The sequence below is a fragment of the Geotrypetes seraphini genome, chromosome 7 (assembly GCF_902459505.1).
Source record: "Geotrypetes seraphini chromosome 7, aGeoSer1.1, whole genome shotgun sequence".
NCBI classification, from domain to species: domain Eukaryota; kingdom Metazoa; phylum Chordata; class Amphibia; order Gymnophiona; family Dermophiidae; genus Geotrypetes; species Geotrypetes seraphini.
The window spans coordinates 107,980,183-107,999,676 of NC_047090.1; the positions used below are offsets into that span (position 1 = coordinate 107,980,183).

At 42.0% G+C, this 19,494-nt stretch overlaps 1 protein-coding gene across 3 annotated transcripts in view; it reads left to right on the plus strand.

Moving 5' to 3' along the window:
* SMOC1 (SPARC related modular calcium binding 1) overlaps positions 1 to 19,494 on the plus strand; it is a 447,006-nt gene that overhangs the window by 262,330 nt on the left and 165,182 nt on the right. For all 3 annotated transcript variants that reach the window (XM_033950924.1, XM_033950922.1, XM_033950923.1), the window contains exon 5: positions 3,187 to 3,234. In XM_033950924.1, coding sequence (XP_033806815.1) covers positions 3,187 to 3,234 — 48 coding nt within the window. The remainder of the gene's footprint in view (positions 1 to 3,186; positions 3,235 to 19,494) is intronic.

Here is a 19,494-nt window from a genome sequence, read left to right on the forward strand (position 1 = left end):
GGGGTTAGAGACCAATGGCTGTGCTAGCCCCTGTGCAGGACATGTAACGTACTGAAAATAAGGGGCAAAATGTTTTCCAATGTATGTGAGCCATGTGAATCTGTCATACAGACTGGACAGTACTGGGGGTTTGGTTTTTATTCATATCTTTGGGTGGTGGGCGGGGGTCAGTGACCACTGTGGAAGTAAGGATGATCATGCCTTACTCCCTACAGTGGTTATCTGGTCAGTTTGGGCACCTTTTTAGTATTTAGATGCTTTTAAAACAGATCTAGCTCTAAACGTCTTAAAAAAAAAAAAAAATCCCTGGACATTTCTTTAAAGGCTTGATTATCCTTAGAAAATGTCCAAGTCCTAATCCCACCTTAAGCCCGCCCAAAAGAAGCCTCTAACATGCCCCAGAAAGACATTTAGAAAGTCTGTGTTGAGAATGCCCAGTTGGACCTTTAGGGGCTCATAATCGAAACAGAAATATGTCTAAACACCCGCCCAATTCAGCACTTGGATAATCAAAAAGACAGGTTGTTCAAGTGCCGATAATCGAAACGGTTTTAGACGTATCTAAAAGCAGCTTAGGCCTTTTCACTGCCACTGTACGCCCAGAGTGAAAAAGGGTGCTTTTAAAGGAATGGTGAGAGCAGGACATGGGCTGACCTAGACTTAGTCGTACTGCAAGTATAACTGAAAGTTTTACAAGGCTACTTGGACAAAACTTATACATTGTGACTTAGGCAATCTAAAAATAGGTCTAAGTGCCCAGAAGGTATCCAAAGTGAACAGATAACCACTGCAGGGACAAAGTACAGACCCCCACACACTCCCCCAATGATCACTGAGCCCTGTCATAAAAATTGGAATAAAAACTTATATACCTGCCCCCAGAACATCATCACATGGTATAGGAAAACCTAGTAGAGCTGCACAGGAGGTGACTTAAGGAGTCTAGGGGATGGGCTAGTGAACCATAGAAAGGAGGACCCAGGCCCATAAGCCACTCTAACCACTGTATTCATGGTGAAAAATGTGCACCACCAAAATCCCCTAAAACCTTACTGTACTGCCATACAGGTGGCACCTTTAGCCATAGGGGCTATTGGGGTGGTAGACAGGTGGGTATAGTAGGTTTTGAGGGTCTCACCATGAGTTGCAGTGGGATGTACAGCATATGTGGTACCCTTTTTGTGAAGTTTACAGCAATGCCCTGTAAGGTGCCCCAGTTCTCTGTCGCCATGTCTGGGTGGCCAGTCCATCACTTTGCTGACCCCTCCCACATCCAAAAGGTCTTGTTCTAGTCGTTTTTGACTTGGATGAATTTTGTGGATGAGAATGCAGTATAAAAATAGATGACTTGGGCGGTTTGGACGATCAAACGGTTAGACATAGAAGTAGATGACTCTCGAAAAAAAATATTTTGGACATATTTTTCAAGAATGGACTTGGACTTTTCTGACTTTGGATGACTAGCATTTTAGGCCCAAAACGGACTTGGATATATTTTTTGATTATGCCCTTGCACAACTAGTATGATGTCCAAGTGCTGGTTTATGCTGTGCTTTGGACATCTAGAAGGAAGACCAAATGGCAGCCGGCGTGGTTAACATGTGAGGTGAAAGAAGGTATTAAAGCTAAAAAAATATTTGAGAAAGTGGAATAAGAATCTGATGAAAATAATAGGATACAGCATTAGGAATGCTGACGAGTCAGAGATACTGAAACAAATCTCTGTAACACTTGACAAATTGAACAGTAACAAATCACCTGGACTGAATGGTATACATTCCAGAGTACTAATAGAACTGAAAAATGGACTTGCAGAGTTATTGTTAGTAATTTGTGATTTATCTTTAAAATCCAGCATGGTATCAGAAGGCTAAAGAGTGGCCAACTTAAGGCTAGTTTTTACAAAGGGTTCCAGAGGTGATCTGGGAAATTACAGACTGGTGAGTGACAGTGGTGCCATTCAAAATGGTAGAGACTATTATAAAGAACAAAATTACAGAGTATATACATAGGATTGGATTAGTGAGACAAAAAGCCAACATGGATTTAGTCAAGGGAAATTTTGCTTCACCAATCTACTATATTACTTAAAATGAGTGAGTAAATATATGCATAAATGTGAGCTGGTCGACATTATATATATATCTGTATTTTCAGAAGTCATTTGACAAAGTACCTCTTGAATGAGTTCTGAGGAAATTAGAAAGTCGTGGGATAGGAGGGAATGTCCTATTATGGATTAAGAACTGGTTAAAAGATAGAAAAATGTCTAAAATATGGGTTTTGAAATCAGTGATTTAGATGTTTTAGCAACAAAAACATTTAAATGCCATTTTATGTAGATAATGGTGGTTGGATGTCATTTTAATTGTATAAATGTTTGCTACTTAGAAACCGCTTAAATAAAAATTAAATGAAACAATAGACAAGGAACAGTTAGTGATAATTAACCAAAACACTGAATTAAGATGGTTACAGTGGGTACACTCATGAAGACCTCATACGCACGAAGGAAAAGAATAGTCATGAACTTTTTTCTTCTTTGAAAATGAGCCCCATAGCGGAATTAGAAGGGTGACAAAAATGATAAAGGAGATGGGATGACCTCCCTATGAGGAAAGGCTAAAGCATCTAGGGCTTTTCAGCTTGGAGAAGAGATAGCTCAGAAGAGAAATGACAGAGGTTTATAAACTACCAAGTAGAGTAGAATGGTTAGATGTGAATTGCTCGTTTATTCTTTCCAAAAATACTAGGGCTAGAGTGCATGCAATGAAGCTATTTCTTCACTCAACATGTAATTAAACTGTGGAATTCTTTGCTGGCAAATGAGGTGAAAGCAGTTAGTTTAGCAGGGTTTAAAAAAGGGCTGGCTAATTTGCTAACAGAAAAGTCTATAAGGCATTATTAAGATGGACTTGGGAAAATCCACTATTTATTTCTGGGATATGCAGCATAAAATCTGTTTTACTGTTTGGGATCTTGCCAGGTACTTATGACCTGGGTTGGCCATAGGCAGGATAATGGGCTCGATGGTCCCAGTATGGTAACTTTTATGTTGTTATGCTAAATGTGTTATGCATGCTCTTAGGAAAATGTAGAAAATATGAGAGCATATTTTATTTCATATGGAAGTTTAGCACACAACAGAATAATGTTTTTTTTAATTTCTTGTTTCTCATTTTAAAGGTTCAGTAACTGATAAGCCACCGGGCCAGGGTAATTCAGGCAGGAAAGGTGAGTGAAGTTTTGTGCTTTTGCTGAGAAGATACAAAGAGCTGTTTGAATGAAAACTGATTTTATAATTCACAACGCAACAAATTCTTTTTCATTTGATTTTAATACTTGATACACTTATACTAGTTTACAATTCTAAAAATATCACATCATCCATATTATACTGTAACAAGTTACAATCTTAATAAAATCTCATAGAAACATAGAAATAGACGGCAGATAAGGGCCCACGGCCCATCTAGTCTGCCCACCTTAATGTCCCTCCCCTACCTTTGCCCTGTGAATAGATCCCATGTGCTGATCCCATTTGGCCTTAAAATCAGGCACGCTGCTGGCCTCAATCACCTGTAGTGGAAGACTATTCCAGCGATCAACCACTCTTTCAGTGAAAAAGAATTTCCTGGTGTCACCTCGTAGTTTCCCGCCCTCTTGTTGTCGTGGGACCCTTGAAAAAGAAGATATCTTCCTCCGCCTCGATGCGGCCCGTACAATAACAATTACGAGGGAGCACTGAAAAGTTCTCAGCCCATCCAAGATGGGAATGATGTGGGGCCATGAAACTTACAAGTTATTGCACACTTTTCTTGACACTTTGCGTTTCATTTCATATCATTGAAACGAAAAGTGTCAAGGAAAGTGTGCCATAACTTGTAAGTTTCATGTCTCCACTTCATTCTCTAATCTAATCTTCCATTTGTGAGTCGCACAAACCTATACAAGCTTAAGGCGACAGATCAAAGTGGAAGAAGGAGTAGGTTGGGCTGAGAACCTTTCAGCATCTCCTCGAACCGTTACACTAAGGGCTCCTTTTACGAAGGCACGTTAGGGCCTTAATGCGTGGAATAGCGCGTGCTAAAATGCCGCGCGCACTAGCCGCTACCGCCTCCTCTTGAGCAGGTGGTAGTTTTTTGGCAAACGCGCGCTAATCCGGTGCATGCGCTAAAAACGCTAGCGTACCTTCGTAAAAGGAATCCTAAGTGAACCCTCACATCTATAAAACTCACCCCAAATATAATTGTCATTTGTTGTCTTATTTCTAACCTCCCCCCCCCCCTTTTACTAAGCCACAGGAGAGGTTTCTACCGCGGCTCAGAGCGCTAAATGCTCTGATGTTTATAGAAGGGAAGGGGTAAAACGCGGACCTAACAGACCTTACGGACCTCGCAGATCTAAAACCGCACGTCCATAAAAATCTGAGGTCCGCGCCACTTTTGAGGTCCCTGCCATTTTTAGTCTCTGGCTCTGACAGAGCTCTATGACAATTTAACTGTGATGGATCCTAGCATAGGGAGGGAAAAGCATAGGATCCGTCAGAGTTAAATTGTCATAGAGCTCTGTCAGAGCCAGAGACTAAAAGTGGCAGGGACCTCAAAAGTGGCGCGGACCTCGGATTTTTAAGGATGTGACATGCAGTTCAGATCCTTGAGGTCCGCGAGGGAGCCGGGGGCCTGAGCTGAGCTGCAGGGAAAGCGAAGGCGGACTTGTCAATGCATGGACCTCGGATTTTTAAGGATGTGCGGTTTTAGATCCGCGAGGTCCGTATGTCCGTGAGGTCCGCGTTTTACCCCTTCCCTTTATAGAATTCCTATGAGTGTCGGAGCAGCATTGGAGCATTTAGCACCTCGGGCTGCGGTAGAAACCTCTACCGAGGTTTAGTAAAAGAGGGTCTAATTATTGTGCATTAATTTTTATTCTGCATATGCATTTACGAATGGGGTGGTGAAAAGTTCTGAGCCCAACCAAACAACTTCCTAAATTTTGAGTGTTATTTTGCCACTGTAGCTGAAAAGAATATTATCTTAGTGTGTTACGTGCCAATTTTCAGAAACAAAATTCTATGTTTTGACATTGTTTCAGTCAATTAATTAAACCATATCCACGTCATTCTCTAATTGGCTGGGCTGAGAACCTTTCAGCACCCCATTGTATATTAGCTGTAGGCAGATTACAATAAAAATGTAATCCATAATAAAAAAAAATCTTTCAGAAAAAGAGAAATACATAAACTAAGAACAAACACATAACAATATCAAAATATTCAATGAAATGAAAAGCTTGTAAAAACTGTTTTTACTCTAATGTTCAAATAAAAAAGGACTTGGCCTTTTTCATAAGCCAATAAATTCTCCTCATTATAACCTTGAGACAACTTGTTCAACAGTGTTGGCCTGCAGAAAAAGAACAAACAAGCATCTCTGTATTGCCAAACAACATGAGCAAAGGAGCTGTCAAAAATTATTTGGGATCCTTTTACTAAACTGCAGTTAAAAAAAATAAAAATGACCTTAGTGTGCCCTAATGGGGGTCTTTCTGACATGCTTAGGCCATTTTTACTGCAGTCAGAAAAATGCCAACTTTCTGTTTTTGCATTAATGGCCATATGCTAATTTTTCCATTAGTACATGGCTGTTAATAAAAAATATTAGCACATGAGCACTTATTGCCACCTGTTTTGTATGTGGTAAGGGTTCATATGCTAATCTTGTGCTTGAATGTATACTGTGGTAAGCCATTGTAAGTTGCTGTAAGCACGCACAAGCACTTACAGCAACTTAGTAACAGGACTCCTTTATTAGATAACTGAATAATACATTTCATATACATTGATGATACTACATTATAAATTTATTAAATACATGACAGAGAATTCCTTGACATGGAAGTTAATTAAAAAAAACAACCAACAAAACAAGATAGGTTGAACAGTGATTATTTTTACTATACTGTAATATGAGAAACCTGAGTTTTTATTTCCCATATCAGCTTCAGTTTTAGTGTATGTGATGAACAGTTATACAAACTAGAGTTCTGCTCTAGTGGAGCCAGCCTGGCATGCCCATGCTCAAATGATTTGTGGTAGAGGAAACTCTACCATGAATCCAGTGTTGAAAAATTAATGTGGCATTCTCAAAGAAATGAGCATGCAAATTCATGTCATGTTAACATTGTGGCAGTAATTTGCTGCTCACTACTCTGAGCTAACATTCCTGTCAGTGTATAAGTGCTGATTGGCTCATGCACTGACAGGAAAGTCAAGTAAAAAAAAACAAACAAAAAAAGTATACCACAGCATGCCAGTCTTTCCTTGAGCCTGAGCCCGAGCAGACCCACCTTGGCTGAGCCCAACTCCCTAAGTACTACTGGTCCTGGTGGTCCAGTGGATTGCTGAAGCCCCCCACGGACTGATCAGACCCCCTCTCCTGCCAGGCAAGGTTGGGCCCAACCCCCTAATTGCTACTGGCCCTGGTGTCCAGTGGACTGCTGAATCCCCTCCCCTACCAGCCTAGCCTGACCTGGCCTGGCCCAACTTTCTATCACTACCCTGGTGGTCTAGTGACATTCAGTCTCCACCCCCGTTCTTCCCCCCACCCCCCTCCCCCGGGTCTAGTAGAGCTCCCACCCTTCCACATACCTTAGTCGTAGGAGGCAGGAGGGAGTAGGCATCCTTCACTTCTGCCTCTGGGCTGCGCTTTCCAAAATGGTGACACCCTGTCCATGCTCACTGCAATGTAGGGTGCACAGGGTGGGGCCTAAGTACTATATAAGGAGTTTTTCTGCATACCCTAACACCGGCACTATTCCAGCGCTAATCGCCTCTAGCAGTGGTCCATGCGAGTGCTTATCACGGGAAATAAATGTGAGTATCAAAGTTGATTTCTTTTCAGTTATCTAGGTCTTGACATGTGAGAGAAGACTAGGTAATAAATGCTATCCTGTTAATCACCTGCAAGCTAGGAAAAGGATTACTTCAACAAAACTAGCTCACAAATCAATTCATATCAACTTGCACAGGTTCATTGACTAGGTTTGCCAAGCTTTTTAAGTGAGAGACCAGTTGCTGGCAAAATGCAGAGCAGACCTGTAAAAATCTACTTTGGTTTCCATGGATTGAAAATTTCCTTAGATCTGCTTCTGGTGTGCTGAAATGTTGCTGAAATCTATTGAACTTTGATGGATTTTTCATATCTATCTTAGGGCAGGGGTAGGCAATTCCAGTCCTCGAGAGCCACGGGCAGGTCAGGTTTTCAGGATATCCACACTAAACATGCACGAGATAGATTTGCATCTCAAGGAGGCAGTACGTGCAAATCCATCTCATGCATATTCATTGTGGATATCCTGAAAACCTGACCTACCCGTGGCTCTCAAGGACCGGAATTGCCTACCCCTGTCTTAGAGAAATGCACAGATTTTTGTCAGTCTGAAAAACAAACTGAAAAACACTTGGTTCTGTTTTAGTTCTGAATAAGTTTGCCCGTTCCACCTTCTTAGTCTCACGCTCCTCAAGACTAAGAAAAAGCTCTAGGTACGGACTCTTTCTACTCTTACAACCTTCCCTCTCCCATCTCCCATCTCCTTTTGGGTCTCCGTATCTATACCTGTACCGAAACGCTGCCTCTGTTCACTTCATGAGTTGTTATATTTCCCTAGTTCTATTGCATCTGACTCTGACCTTATTATGGTTCTTTGTTATTTGTTAGGGTTACCAAACATCAGGAATTCCCCGGGGGTCCAGACAGCTTTTCAAAACCCGGCACTTTGTCCAAGTTTTGAAAAGCTTCCTGACAAAATTGCGTCAGGAAGGGGCATCTACTCGTGCACGGATGCAACACAGTGATGTTATGTGCACGCTTGCCTGAGCATGACATCATTGCATCACTTCTGCACATACGTGGATGCCATCTGGGGGCGGGGTTGGAGGGTAGAACTGGGTGGTCCTGGGGGTGTGGCCAAAGGTCTGGATTGTCCTTCGGGAAAATCAGGTCATCCTATTATTTGTACTCCTATATTACTTGTAAGTGTATCTTCACCTCTTATGTTCGATTTTTCAGTTAACGCCTGTTAACCACATTGAACTTCAAGGTATACAAATAAAATTTTCTCTTATGAAGGCCATCAATTAATGTCTCATCAATACATGGTAACATAGAGGCCCGCCCCTTACCACAGCTTAAAATGGTGTACTGCAGAATGCGCTCAGGCATCCTGTAGTAAGATCCTAATCTGTGTGTATGTAATGTGTTAGTGCAGCTACATTACAATGTGCTGATTAGTACATAAGCCCTTTGGCCCAGATTTTATAAACGGTGCATGAAGTTTGCTTATTCTGAGCCGTTAATGAACAATAATGAGCTCATAATTGGCAAAAATTAAAATTAATTGGGTGATAGGCACCTAACCTGGGCCCAGATTCACTAAGGGCATGGATCGGATCCGATTCGTGAGAGATCCAATCCTTGTCTGGGGGGCTGATTCATGAATCACCTCATGCAAATGAGGGCAATCAGAATCACGCCCCCCAACCGAGCGTCCAGATCGCTCTATAGCGATCCCGACGCATGTGCAGACGATCTGTAGATGATCTGTGCATGCTTAAAGAGCAGCGACCGTTTTTTTTTGTTGGTTTTTTTTTTACTGTAACTTTTAACTTTTTAGTGAGCCCGTGGTTTTAACCCGCTTTAAACCTGCGGGTTAAAATCACAGGCTCGCACTGTGGGGGAAGTCTGGGACAGAAGCAGGACAGCACTCGGGGCAGTGAGAGCAGGAGAGTGCAGGAGAGTCGTGGCAGAAGCAGGGCAGAGAAAAGGAGAGTCGGGGGCAGAGAGCTGGAAAGTTGTGGCAGAAAGAGCAGGAGAGTCGGGGCAGAAGCAGGGCAGCTCTCAGGGCAGAGAGCAGGAGAGTCAGGGGCAGAGAGAGTTGGAAAGTTGGGGCAGACAGCAGGAAAGTCAGGGCAGAGAGCAGAAGGTGCAGTCGGAAAGCTTGTTTGCTGATCGGCCAGCCCAGTCGGTGTTGCAGTTTTTGGTTAGTGAATCGCTGCCTGCCTACATTTGAATACCGTTCCCCCTCATTTGCATGTGTGGATTGGAGAATGATCAGGTTAGTGAATCTGGTCAGAAGGAAATCGGGTCGCAAAAGGATCGCAAACCGATCAGTACATGATCAGTTTGCTTAGTGAATCTAGCCCTTGGTAGGTACCTACTGCCTTTGGGTAGGTGCCAACTAGAAAGTGGACGTGGTTATGGGCAGATCAAGGGTAGATTTTGGACATGTTTTGCGGCTAGGTACCAAAACTGAATCTGTAATTGAAATTGGCTGCTCACTTTTGCAGAAACCAAAGCTGATAACAAAACTGCCCACCCCCCCCCCGACCTGGACCCAGCAGCAGCTCTCCTTACCAAGCCTCACCCTAATTCACGTTAACACTATAGTAAAAGCACTTCTATATTAGAATGAACTTTTTTCCAAGGGGCTCAAATCTGTGATGCAGAATAACTTTAAACAGGTAATTGTTTACGAAAAGGTTTGCTGTCCTGGGTTAAAAAAGAACCTTTGAGCCTCCGAATGGATCAAAATTATTAATCAACATAGCCGAGCATGAAATGAATGAAATTACATCCAGAAACATTCAGTACTAAGCCCTTAGTATCTCGGAGACTGGCACCAGTTCAAGTGAGAAAAGTCAAACAATATAGCGCTCTCCCCATGTCAAGCTAGAGAACCCCTATTTGTTTGGATTTGGCTCCTTAAACAGCATATCAAACTTTGCAGAATCATTAAAAGTGTCAGAAACTAAAGAATGTCAACGGCATGTTAATGTAGTCCCTTGACAGTTTGAGATGGGATTTTATTTCTGTGGTCTGGCCCTATGATAGCAATTTAAGTCAAAGTTTGCACTTGCAGAAGATACATAACTTGGCTTTTATAAACATAATAAAATAGGTTCGGGAGCAGGAACTGAAAAAATAAAAATAAATACACTAGTACCCTTCTCCTATATCCTTGAAAGCTACCAAAATTTATTACAAAAAAGTTATGGCTGCTTCCAAAAAATATTGTTGGTGATTCTCCAGCTCTAGAATCTGACATTATCCCCCCCCAGATTCTGGGCTCCTTTTATCAAGCTGCGCTAGCGGGGTGAGCGCGCGCGACTTTTAATCACGTGCTAACCCCTGCACTGGCCCAAAAAATTACCGCCTGCTCAAAGGAGGCGTTAACGGCTAGCGCGGCCGGCAGTTTAACGCGTGGTCTTACGTGCGTTAAACCGCTAGCGCGGCTTGATAAAAGAAGCCCTCTGTATAGGTCACCCAAAGTCGAGCATGGATCCCAGATCCACACATAAACTAATAAGTCAATTAGGCACTAACAATTATTGGAGTTAACAAGCACTTGATTGGCAGCAAGTAGCATTTACGACCGATCTACCCCATGTTCTAGTATATAGCATGTGCATCTAAATTTCATAGTGTGCAGCTCTAAAGGGGATGTGGACACGAAGAGGCGTAGGTGGGCCAGGAACATTACCAGAAATTAGCCACAATGTTATATAATAACTACATTTTTGCAACTAAATGCCATCAGTTAGGCACCAGCATTTATACCAGCTTGTGGCAGGTATAAGTGCTCATGCCTAGTGGCGTAGTAAGGGGGGGAGCAGACTGCACTGGGTGCCATCTTCATGGAGGGCGCCGGAGCCTCCCCTCCTCTCCGCCCCCCTGTGCACCTCTTTAAATGTTCACCAGCTCGAGCAGCATTTTCTACTTGCTGTTCGCGCTGGCATTGGCTCCTTTCTAATATCCCTTCCTAGCCACAGGACCAGGATGTGACATCAGAAGGGAGCCAATGCCGGTGAGAGCAGTGGGTGGAAGATGCTGATCCCACCGGCAAACATTTCGAGAGGTAGCGGGGGACGGGGGGGGCTTAAGCAGCGGGGAAGAGTTGGAGGTGGCGCCCAAGCTGCAGGGAAGAGTGAGGGGTAGGAAAGAGAGGGGGGTGCACGGCGCAGTGATGCCAGGTGCCACCGCTCCAGATGCCAACCCCCCCTCGATACGCCACTGCTCACGCCCAAACTTAGGTGTGAAATTTGCACTAAGCATGCATTCCAGAAAGGACACTGCACAGAGCACCCTTTCCAGAATGCCAGGTTTGTGCGGATCATCCTAGAACCTAACTTTTGGTACCATTTATTGAGTCTAGCCCTATATGTTTCTTTCACACATGCAGTGGCGTACCAAGGGGGGGCGGGAGGGGCGGTCCGCCCCGGGTGCCAGCCCTGAGGGGGTGCTCCCGGCCTTGCCATTCAGTCCCCCCCCCCCGAAGGACCGTTCGCCCCACTGACCTTCCTGCACCACCTGTGAAGCAGCCCGCAGCAGGATCGCGATGTCAGCGATCCCTGAGCTGCTTGGGCGCTGCTTCATGCGCCGCGGTCCCGCCCCTCCTCTGACGTCAGGGGATGAAAAAGCTATAAAACCCACCAGGAGTTTTGAAAAAAATCACCCAACTGGGCAGGAAAATCGAATTGAAAAACCAATTCAATAGGCTGAATCGAATCGAAATTTTTTTTCCTGAATCTGGCAGCATTAGTTTGCGCTACTGTCTTAGACTTTAGGACCTGGGATTGGGGAGAGATGGCATCCTCAGTACTTTATAATGCAAGTGAAACGAGGATTTGGTCAGACTTTTGAAGGGTTTGCAGAAAAAAAATATTGTATAGGCCGGGGACATGAGACAGCAGGAAATGGGAACTTTTCTTCCTTCTATTTTTGTGAATGGAAAGGCTGAGGATGTCAGAGAGTTCAGTTAAAATATGTGCTTTATAAGAAAATATAATAATGTGTTTTATAAAGTTTATAGCATAGCTGGCCTACCCAGTGAGGTGTTCCTAGTGGTGGTGGTGGCAGCGTGTCAATGTGTTGAGAGGAAGAGGTGGTCTGGGAAATTCTGCTGAGCAAACTCCGGGCCCATTTCCACCCCCCAGTTAGTCCACTCCACTCAACTGGTTCACACACTGAGTGGGTCTTTGGGTGTTGTTTTGGGATCTCTTCCAGTGGTTTATCAGTATCTCCTTCTGGTCCAAGGAAGGAAACTTTGTTATCCTTAGCATTGACCTACAGAATATGTTTGTAACAGCGCTGTTTGTGTGGCATTAGGCTATGTAGTGATCGAAAGAAAAAAACAGACCTTTGCACATTTTTGCACTATATGGTGGGTGTATGAGGAGATTCACATTTCCTGCACAGCTAAGTCCGTGTGAAGTTACCTTGTGCTGTATTTGACATCTAGCAAGGTCTCTGTTTGAAAGGAAAGATCTAAACTTAAAAATGAAGTGGCCAGAAGTTATGGTAAAAGCAGATAGTGTAGCTGGTTTTAAGAAAGATTTGGACAAATTCCTGGAGGAAAAGTCCATAATCTGTTATTAAGATATGGGGGGAAGTGTCTGCTTGCCCTGGATCGGTAGCATGGAATGTTGCTACTCTTTGGGTTTTGGCCAGGTATTAGTGTCCTGGATTGGCTACCATGAGAATGGGCTACTGGGCATGATGGACCATTGGTCTGACCCAGTTAGGCTATTCTTATGTTATGTTCTCATCTGTAGGGGCCTTTGTTTTCACTTCTTATTTTAATGTATTTTTTTTCTGGGAACTTATCAGTGTTTTTTATAATGGGAACAAAAATGGAAGAGAATTAATGTGTATGGGATGAGGGGGTAACTAATTTCTTCAGCTAAATAATTCAATCCACTTCAAACAGACATAGGAGAACTCACGCACCATTCACACACCCTCCAACCAAAAACGTCAAAAGAAAAAAACAGTTCGACAACCTCCTAGCCATTCGAGCTGCAACACTCGACCCCCAACTTTACAACCAATTGACATCGACCACAGACTGCAAAACCTTCAAAAAGAAATAAAAACCCTTCTATCCAAAAAACACATAAAACCGAACTAACACAATCAGAACTGTCCCAAGCATCACCTGCAACTACTCCATATGTACTTCTGATGTCATGACAATTCAGACATAATTTATGTTATGTTATGTTTGGAATATAAGAAAATTTTCACTGCCTGTTTCTATTCTGACCATATATTCCGTTTCATGGTCATTACAAAAAATATTTTTTTACATGGGGGGGGGGGGTGTCAAAAAATGATGGGCCCCGGGTGCCACATACCCTAGGTACGCCACTGCACACATGCACCTTAATTTCATATATATTCTTCCAGTGTCTATGCCAAATCTTTAATAAACCCTAACCCTTATAAAAAAGAGAGAGTAAGGATGACAGAATGAAAGTGATGTGAAAACAGAAGATGAGAAACATTACAGTCAGTTGTTGGTATTGGCATGGCTAGGAAAGAATTTTAGGATGGAAGATGTGGACCAGGAACTCAGGAGGATACCATTACTTCATCCATCAAAGGATCAAGCTGGGTTGCTTGTCATTCTCATCCTCCATCTCTTCATCATTGAGGGCTACTGCATTATCATCAGTTACTCATGTGACTCACCTAAGAAAGCCCTTGGCTATTTGCATAACAGAGACATGCTTTTCTGCTTGCAACCGTCCTCCATAACAGTGCTTACAGAAGTACCACTATGCTGTACGGTTACATAAAAGATGGTTCCCTGCTCCTTGGATTTTACACTCTAAGGCAGATTGATTTAAAAAAATAAGCATTTGGAGGGGTTTAGGTGTTAAGAATGCATGTAAATGTCCAGAATACCAGTATTTCACCTCAGCTAGACTTATATTCGGTTTGAATAAGTTTGAACATGCCACTCCCCTATTTTGGGAATTGCATTGGCTACCGCTTGAGGCTCGTATTGTCTTCAAATTGGGCTGCATCTACTACAGAGTCCTGATGGATCAAGCTCCACTGTACTTGATGGATTTATTGTCAATGTCTACTCAAAAATTCTCTTGTAAAACTCAAGCCGTTCTTTTGATATATTAAGAGGAAATGACCCGCGAAGGAAGCGGTGGGACTGTTGGATGACCCAAGGAATAAAGGGAGCGCTAAAGGAGGACAAAGCAATCGCCGACAAACTGAACACATTTTTTTTGCGTCTGTATTTACCGAAGAGAATATACACAGCATACCAGAAACCATCAGGCTATATGCTGGAAGCGAAAATGGGAAACTGACAGGGTTAACGGTCAGTCTAGAAGAGGTATGCAGGCAGATTGATAGGCTTAAGAGCGATAACCCTAGGACCATCCGAGGGTCATCAAGGAACTGAAAGGAACTATAGCTGAACTGCTTCAGCTAATAGCCAATCTGTCGATCAAATTGGGAAAGATTCTGGAGGACTGGAAGGTGGCGAACGTTAAGCCGATCTTCAAAAAAGGTTCGAGGGGAGACCCAGGAAACTGGAGCGGAAGGCTAACTTTTAGCTCTTCCTCACCCAGTCCACTTTCTAAATAAAATTGTTACTGCATAGAATATTCTGTAAGATAATCAAACAGATCCATGCTCACTGTCTCCACAGTTTTGGAATCACAATATATAATGCATTCAGCATCACAAATGCCTACAAGATTTAGACATAAGGTCAAACGCATATGAGACTCGGACAAAAGGCATGTTCCAGACATTCCCCTTCTCCCTTTTGTTCTTGCCATTCCCCTCTCTTATTATTTTTAAATAATGTCACCCCACCCATCTCCCTTTTGTACCATGTCTCGTCAGTAGTACCTTCTGGTTTGTATTTTAATTTCTCCGTTTTTACTTATTTTAAATATTTTAAATTTTGTATGATTTTAACCGCTTTGGTAATTAAAGTGGTATATCAAGCCTCAATAAACTTGAAATAGACGAAGGTAATTTATTTATTCAATTTTCTATACCATTCTCCCAAAGGAGCTCAGAACGGTTTACCTGAATTTTTATTCAGGTACTCGAGCATTTTTCCCTGTCTGTTCCGTTGGGCTAACAATCTATCTAATGTACCTGGGGCAGCCTCATCTGGGGCAGCCTCCTTGGAGCGGCTGGGGCACGGGCAGTGTGTCTGGGAGGGAATGCATGGATGGGAGAACATCGCAGAGGAGGAGACATAGGCTTCCTGGGAATGTCTGCCAAATCTCTTCCCTGAAGAAGCCCTTTCTGGAAACGTCAATCGCTCCTCCTAAACTTATTTGCTCCACTTCATCACTGACGCTGAAACCGTGGATTGAAGACAAAGTTTTATTTTATTTTTCTTTCCAGCTTATGATTTATCTTTAATCTTATCTATTGTTTTGCCTTTTGTCTTTGTTTTGTTCTATTTCTTTCATTTAAATTTCTCCAGAATTCTACTGTTCAACGGCTCCCCCTTCTGCTTCTATTCCTTTCTCTCCTCTCGTCTACCTTCCAAAGTATTTAGATCAATGCTGTCTTGTTAAAATGTTTATTTTATTTTTATTTTTCCTCTAACTCTACTTTTCACTTCTCTATTACCCTCCAGGTACTTTAGTTAGATTGTGAGCCTTCGGGACAGTAAGGGAATTTTTCAAGTACCTTTCTTATTTCTAATCTTAATGTATATTTTCTGTAAACCGCTTAGAACCTAACGGATGTAGCGGTATATAAGAAATAAATTACATTACATTACATTAAGTGACTTGCCAAGAGTCTCAAGGAGCAGTGTGGGTTTGAATCCACAACCTCAGGATGTTGAGGCTGTAGCTTTAACCGCTGTGCCACACTTTAATCTCATAAGCCTATAGCTGTGCATGAAACTACCAGAGCAGAGGACAGTTTTGCAGTTTTGCTTTTTCTGGTGTGAGAGAGCCGTTTCAGCTGATATTGCTTTTTAGTTTTGAATGATTGAAAATTGGTTTGATGCTGATGCAGACCTTGTTAACTGGTGCCTTTAGAACACCTTTTACCACCTGTTTCCCATATTCAAGAAAGAAATCTACTTCATTTGGCCATTTGATAGCTTTCCTTTTGTTCATCATCCTCTGTTCTAGTAGAGGACCCCTCCCTTATCTCCTCCCTGTCTATTTATCTTCCCACTTTCCCACTCTCTTCATGATCCCTCCCTCCCTTCCCCCCACCCCTCTCTCTCACCCTGCACCAATATTGAAACTTTTATTTCCCTTCTATTTTTATAAATTTAATTGTAAACCATCCAAGTCTCTGTAAAAAAATTATGCAATTTTTGCGGTTTCTTTTTCCTTACCAGCAAAACATCACCAAAGAGAAGGGGTAATGGTTGCAGTTAAGTCTTAACCGATTGTTTTTTTTAATATTATTTACACAGATGAAACCTAGTGGAACTGAAAAGCCCTATTGTAAACCCAGAGCTTGAAATGGGAAGAGCTTAGAGGCTCCTTCAAGTTGGATGTGGGAGAGTGACCCCCATACTATAATGTGACACAGCAAATTTCATTGGCTAGGAACTTTAGCCGCTACTTCAGTTCTTGAGTATGCAGGTGTTAGGAGTTTGTCATGATAACCTGATTTGTGGAGAGGTAAAAAATGTGGACTATTTACTTAATCCCTTGGGACAGCCATTTTTTTGTTTGTTTTTAACAGGCAGCTTTACAAGTAAGCATGTGTGGTAATTAACACACACAGCTGTAGAGGCTTTAGCCATATGTTTGAATTTCCAATAGTCCTTGATCTGGGGAGAGACGTATTCAAAGGGGAGCTCCTTCTCCCCTCCCCCAGCCTCTTTTCACCATTATTTCAAGATGCAAATGTTTTTTGTTCAGCACACATAACAGAATACCTTTCAATAGCTATAGCTTCAGCACCCTGAGGCTGTGGGTTCAAACCCCGCACTGCTCTTTGTGACCCTGGGCAAGTCGCTTAATCCTCCACTGCCCCTGGTCCATTAAATGATTATGAGCCCATCCGGACAGATAGGGAAAATGTTTGAAGTATCTGTGTGTAAACCACTTTGAGTGTGGTTGGAAAACTACAAAAAGGTGCTATACAAGTCCCAATCCCGTTCCCCCTTTCCCTTCTTTTTCCCCTATTCCTCAGGCCAGGAATGAAATAAAAGAGTTGGAACATTCATTTTTGTAATTGTGGAGAGAAAATAATTTTTCTGTATTGGATCTTCTGATGGTTCTTGAAGTTTGGAAATGTATAGCTTATTCACATGTCTATTTTTGATGTGACCATATGCTATTCAGACTTATTTCTGTGCCCCTTTAGAGAGATCTAGGTATCACTGAGGAGCAAAATAGTGTTTTGATCAGAAATAAAAATGCTTCAGTAAACAGTAATGACTTTTATACATTTACTGGAAATTAATGAGCTAGATGCACAACAGGAAACTCTTTCAAGCAAGGGCATGAATGCATAATAAATCCCTGCCTGATTGATCACAAATATTTTATTCCTAAAGAATAAAATTATACCACTGGCCTGGTGCCTGATAGCATATCCAAGGTGTGAAGCAATGGCTAGGAAATGATCTCGTATTAGAATTATAATGCTTATAGAAACTTTTGTAGATCTTCCAATGTTTGTCAGCATATGCTAATTAAATTTCAAGACTACAGGTTCTTTTCCCAAACAACCACAGCCCTTACACTTAGGTAGGTTCAAAATGAAAAAGTCTTGCTACAGAGCTAACTATAGGCCGGATTCACAAAGCTCTGACCCCATGGTAAAAAAAATAAATACCATGATGGGAGCAATACTCAGCACAATAGCATGCAAATTATTATGCATGCTATGTGTGTGGAAAGCCACCTATAAATGGGAGGGGGGGGGGGAGGAACTGTGCCCGGTGCTTGCTCAGAAAAGCAATCGCTAGTACAGCTTCTCCTCCTGCCTGTCAAAAAAAAAAAAAAAAGCAGCCCCTGCTCTCCCTGCATGAGCCAGCAATCTAGGAGAAGAGGGGCTGCTTTTTATTTTAATGGGTACAGCTGTTGTTCATGCACAACATATACACAAGAGCTGAGCCTATTAAAAAAAAAAAAAAAGCTGGAAACCCCCTCACATAAACCCCCAATAGTGGGGTACCTATTTGTGATCGACAGGAGGGATGCAAGTAAATAATGTTTACAATAAGAATATTTTTTTAAAACTTTAAGTAAAATAGAAAAGAACTCCATCTAAAAAAGAAAAGCTCATCCCAAAACTTCCACACCTAAATTTAGGCACAAGTACAAAAAAGGAGTGGTCATAGGTGGATTGATGGGATGTTCTTTCAGTTACACGTATAGAATAAGTGCATCCTTGCCTAACTTTAGGCGCAGGAATTTGCAACATTTTTGTTGGTATAAATGGCCATGCCTAACTTTAGGCATGGTTCCCAGGCATAAGTGCTATTACTTAAACCATGCCTAACTTTAAACATCGTTTATAGAATAGTTTGGGGGGGGGGGGGTTTCAGCACCGTTGTTTTAGGTACAATATATAGAATTTACCCCCTTTTGTGTGCTAAGTCTGTTTTTATAGGGTTTATGTTGTAGAGTAGACCCTTCATTAGACTACTAGCTCTTTTCTGACATGCTTTCATCCCCTTCATCCTTACGAATATATGACCTCCATATTTATACACGGTTATTCAAGGTGGGATCTCACTTGTGACCTCAACCAGGGCAATGTTTTTTCAGATAAGATATATTAGAAAAGGGACGTAAACAAGAGTAAGAATGTTATAATGCCTCTGTATTGTTCCATGGTGCAACCTCACCTTGAGTGTAACTAGGAAGGGTTCAAAGATGAGTGACCAAGATGATTAAGGGGATGGAACTCTTCTCATATGAGGAAAGACTAAAGAGGTTAGGGCTCTTCAGCTTGGAAAAGAGACAGCTAAGGGAGTTATGATTGAAGTCTACAAAATCCTGATTGGTGTAGAATGGGTACAAGTGGATCGATTTTTTTTTTTTTTTTTTTTTAATCCATCAAAAATTACAAAGACTAGGAGACACTCAATGAAGTTACAGGGAGATACTTTTAAAACAAATAAGAGAAAATATTTTTTTCACTCAGAGAATAGTTAAGCTCTGGAATGATTTGCCAGAGGAAGTGGCAAGAGCGGTTAATGTAGCTGGTTTTAAAAAAAGTTTGAACAAGTCCATAGTCTGCTATTGAGAAAGACATAGGGAATCCCCTGCTTGCTCTGGGATTGGTAGCATGGAATATTGCTACTATTTGGAGTTTTGCCAGGTATTTATGACCTGGATCGGCCACCGTGAGGAGAGGATACAGGGCTAGATGGACCACTAGTCTGATTCAGTAAGGTTATTCTTATGTTTTTATGTTCTACTACTAGCCTAGCTTATACAATCGAGCACAGTTTTATCTTTTCTTGTTACTTTATTATATTGACTTGCTATTTCTAAGTTATCTGAGATGATAACTTCTAGATATGTTTCAAATTTAGCAATTTCCAGTTTATTATTAAATAAAATTTGCTATACCACCAAACTGTCACAGATCATGGCGGTGTACGGTATACGTCAAAAACACAAAACGTTAGAAAGACATTAAAACTCACACTCAGAAACAGCATCCCTCAAACACCAGT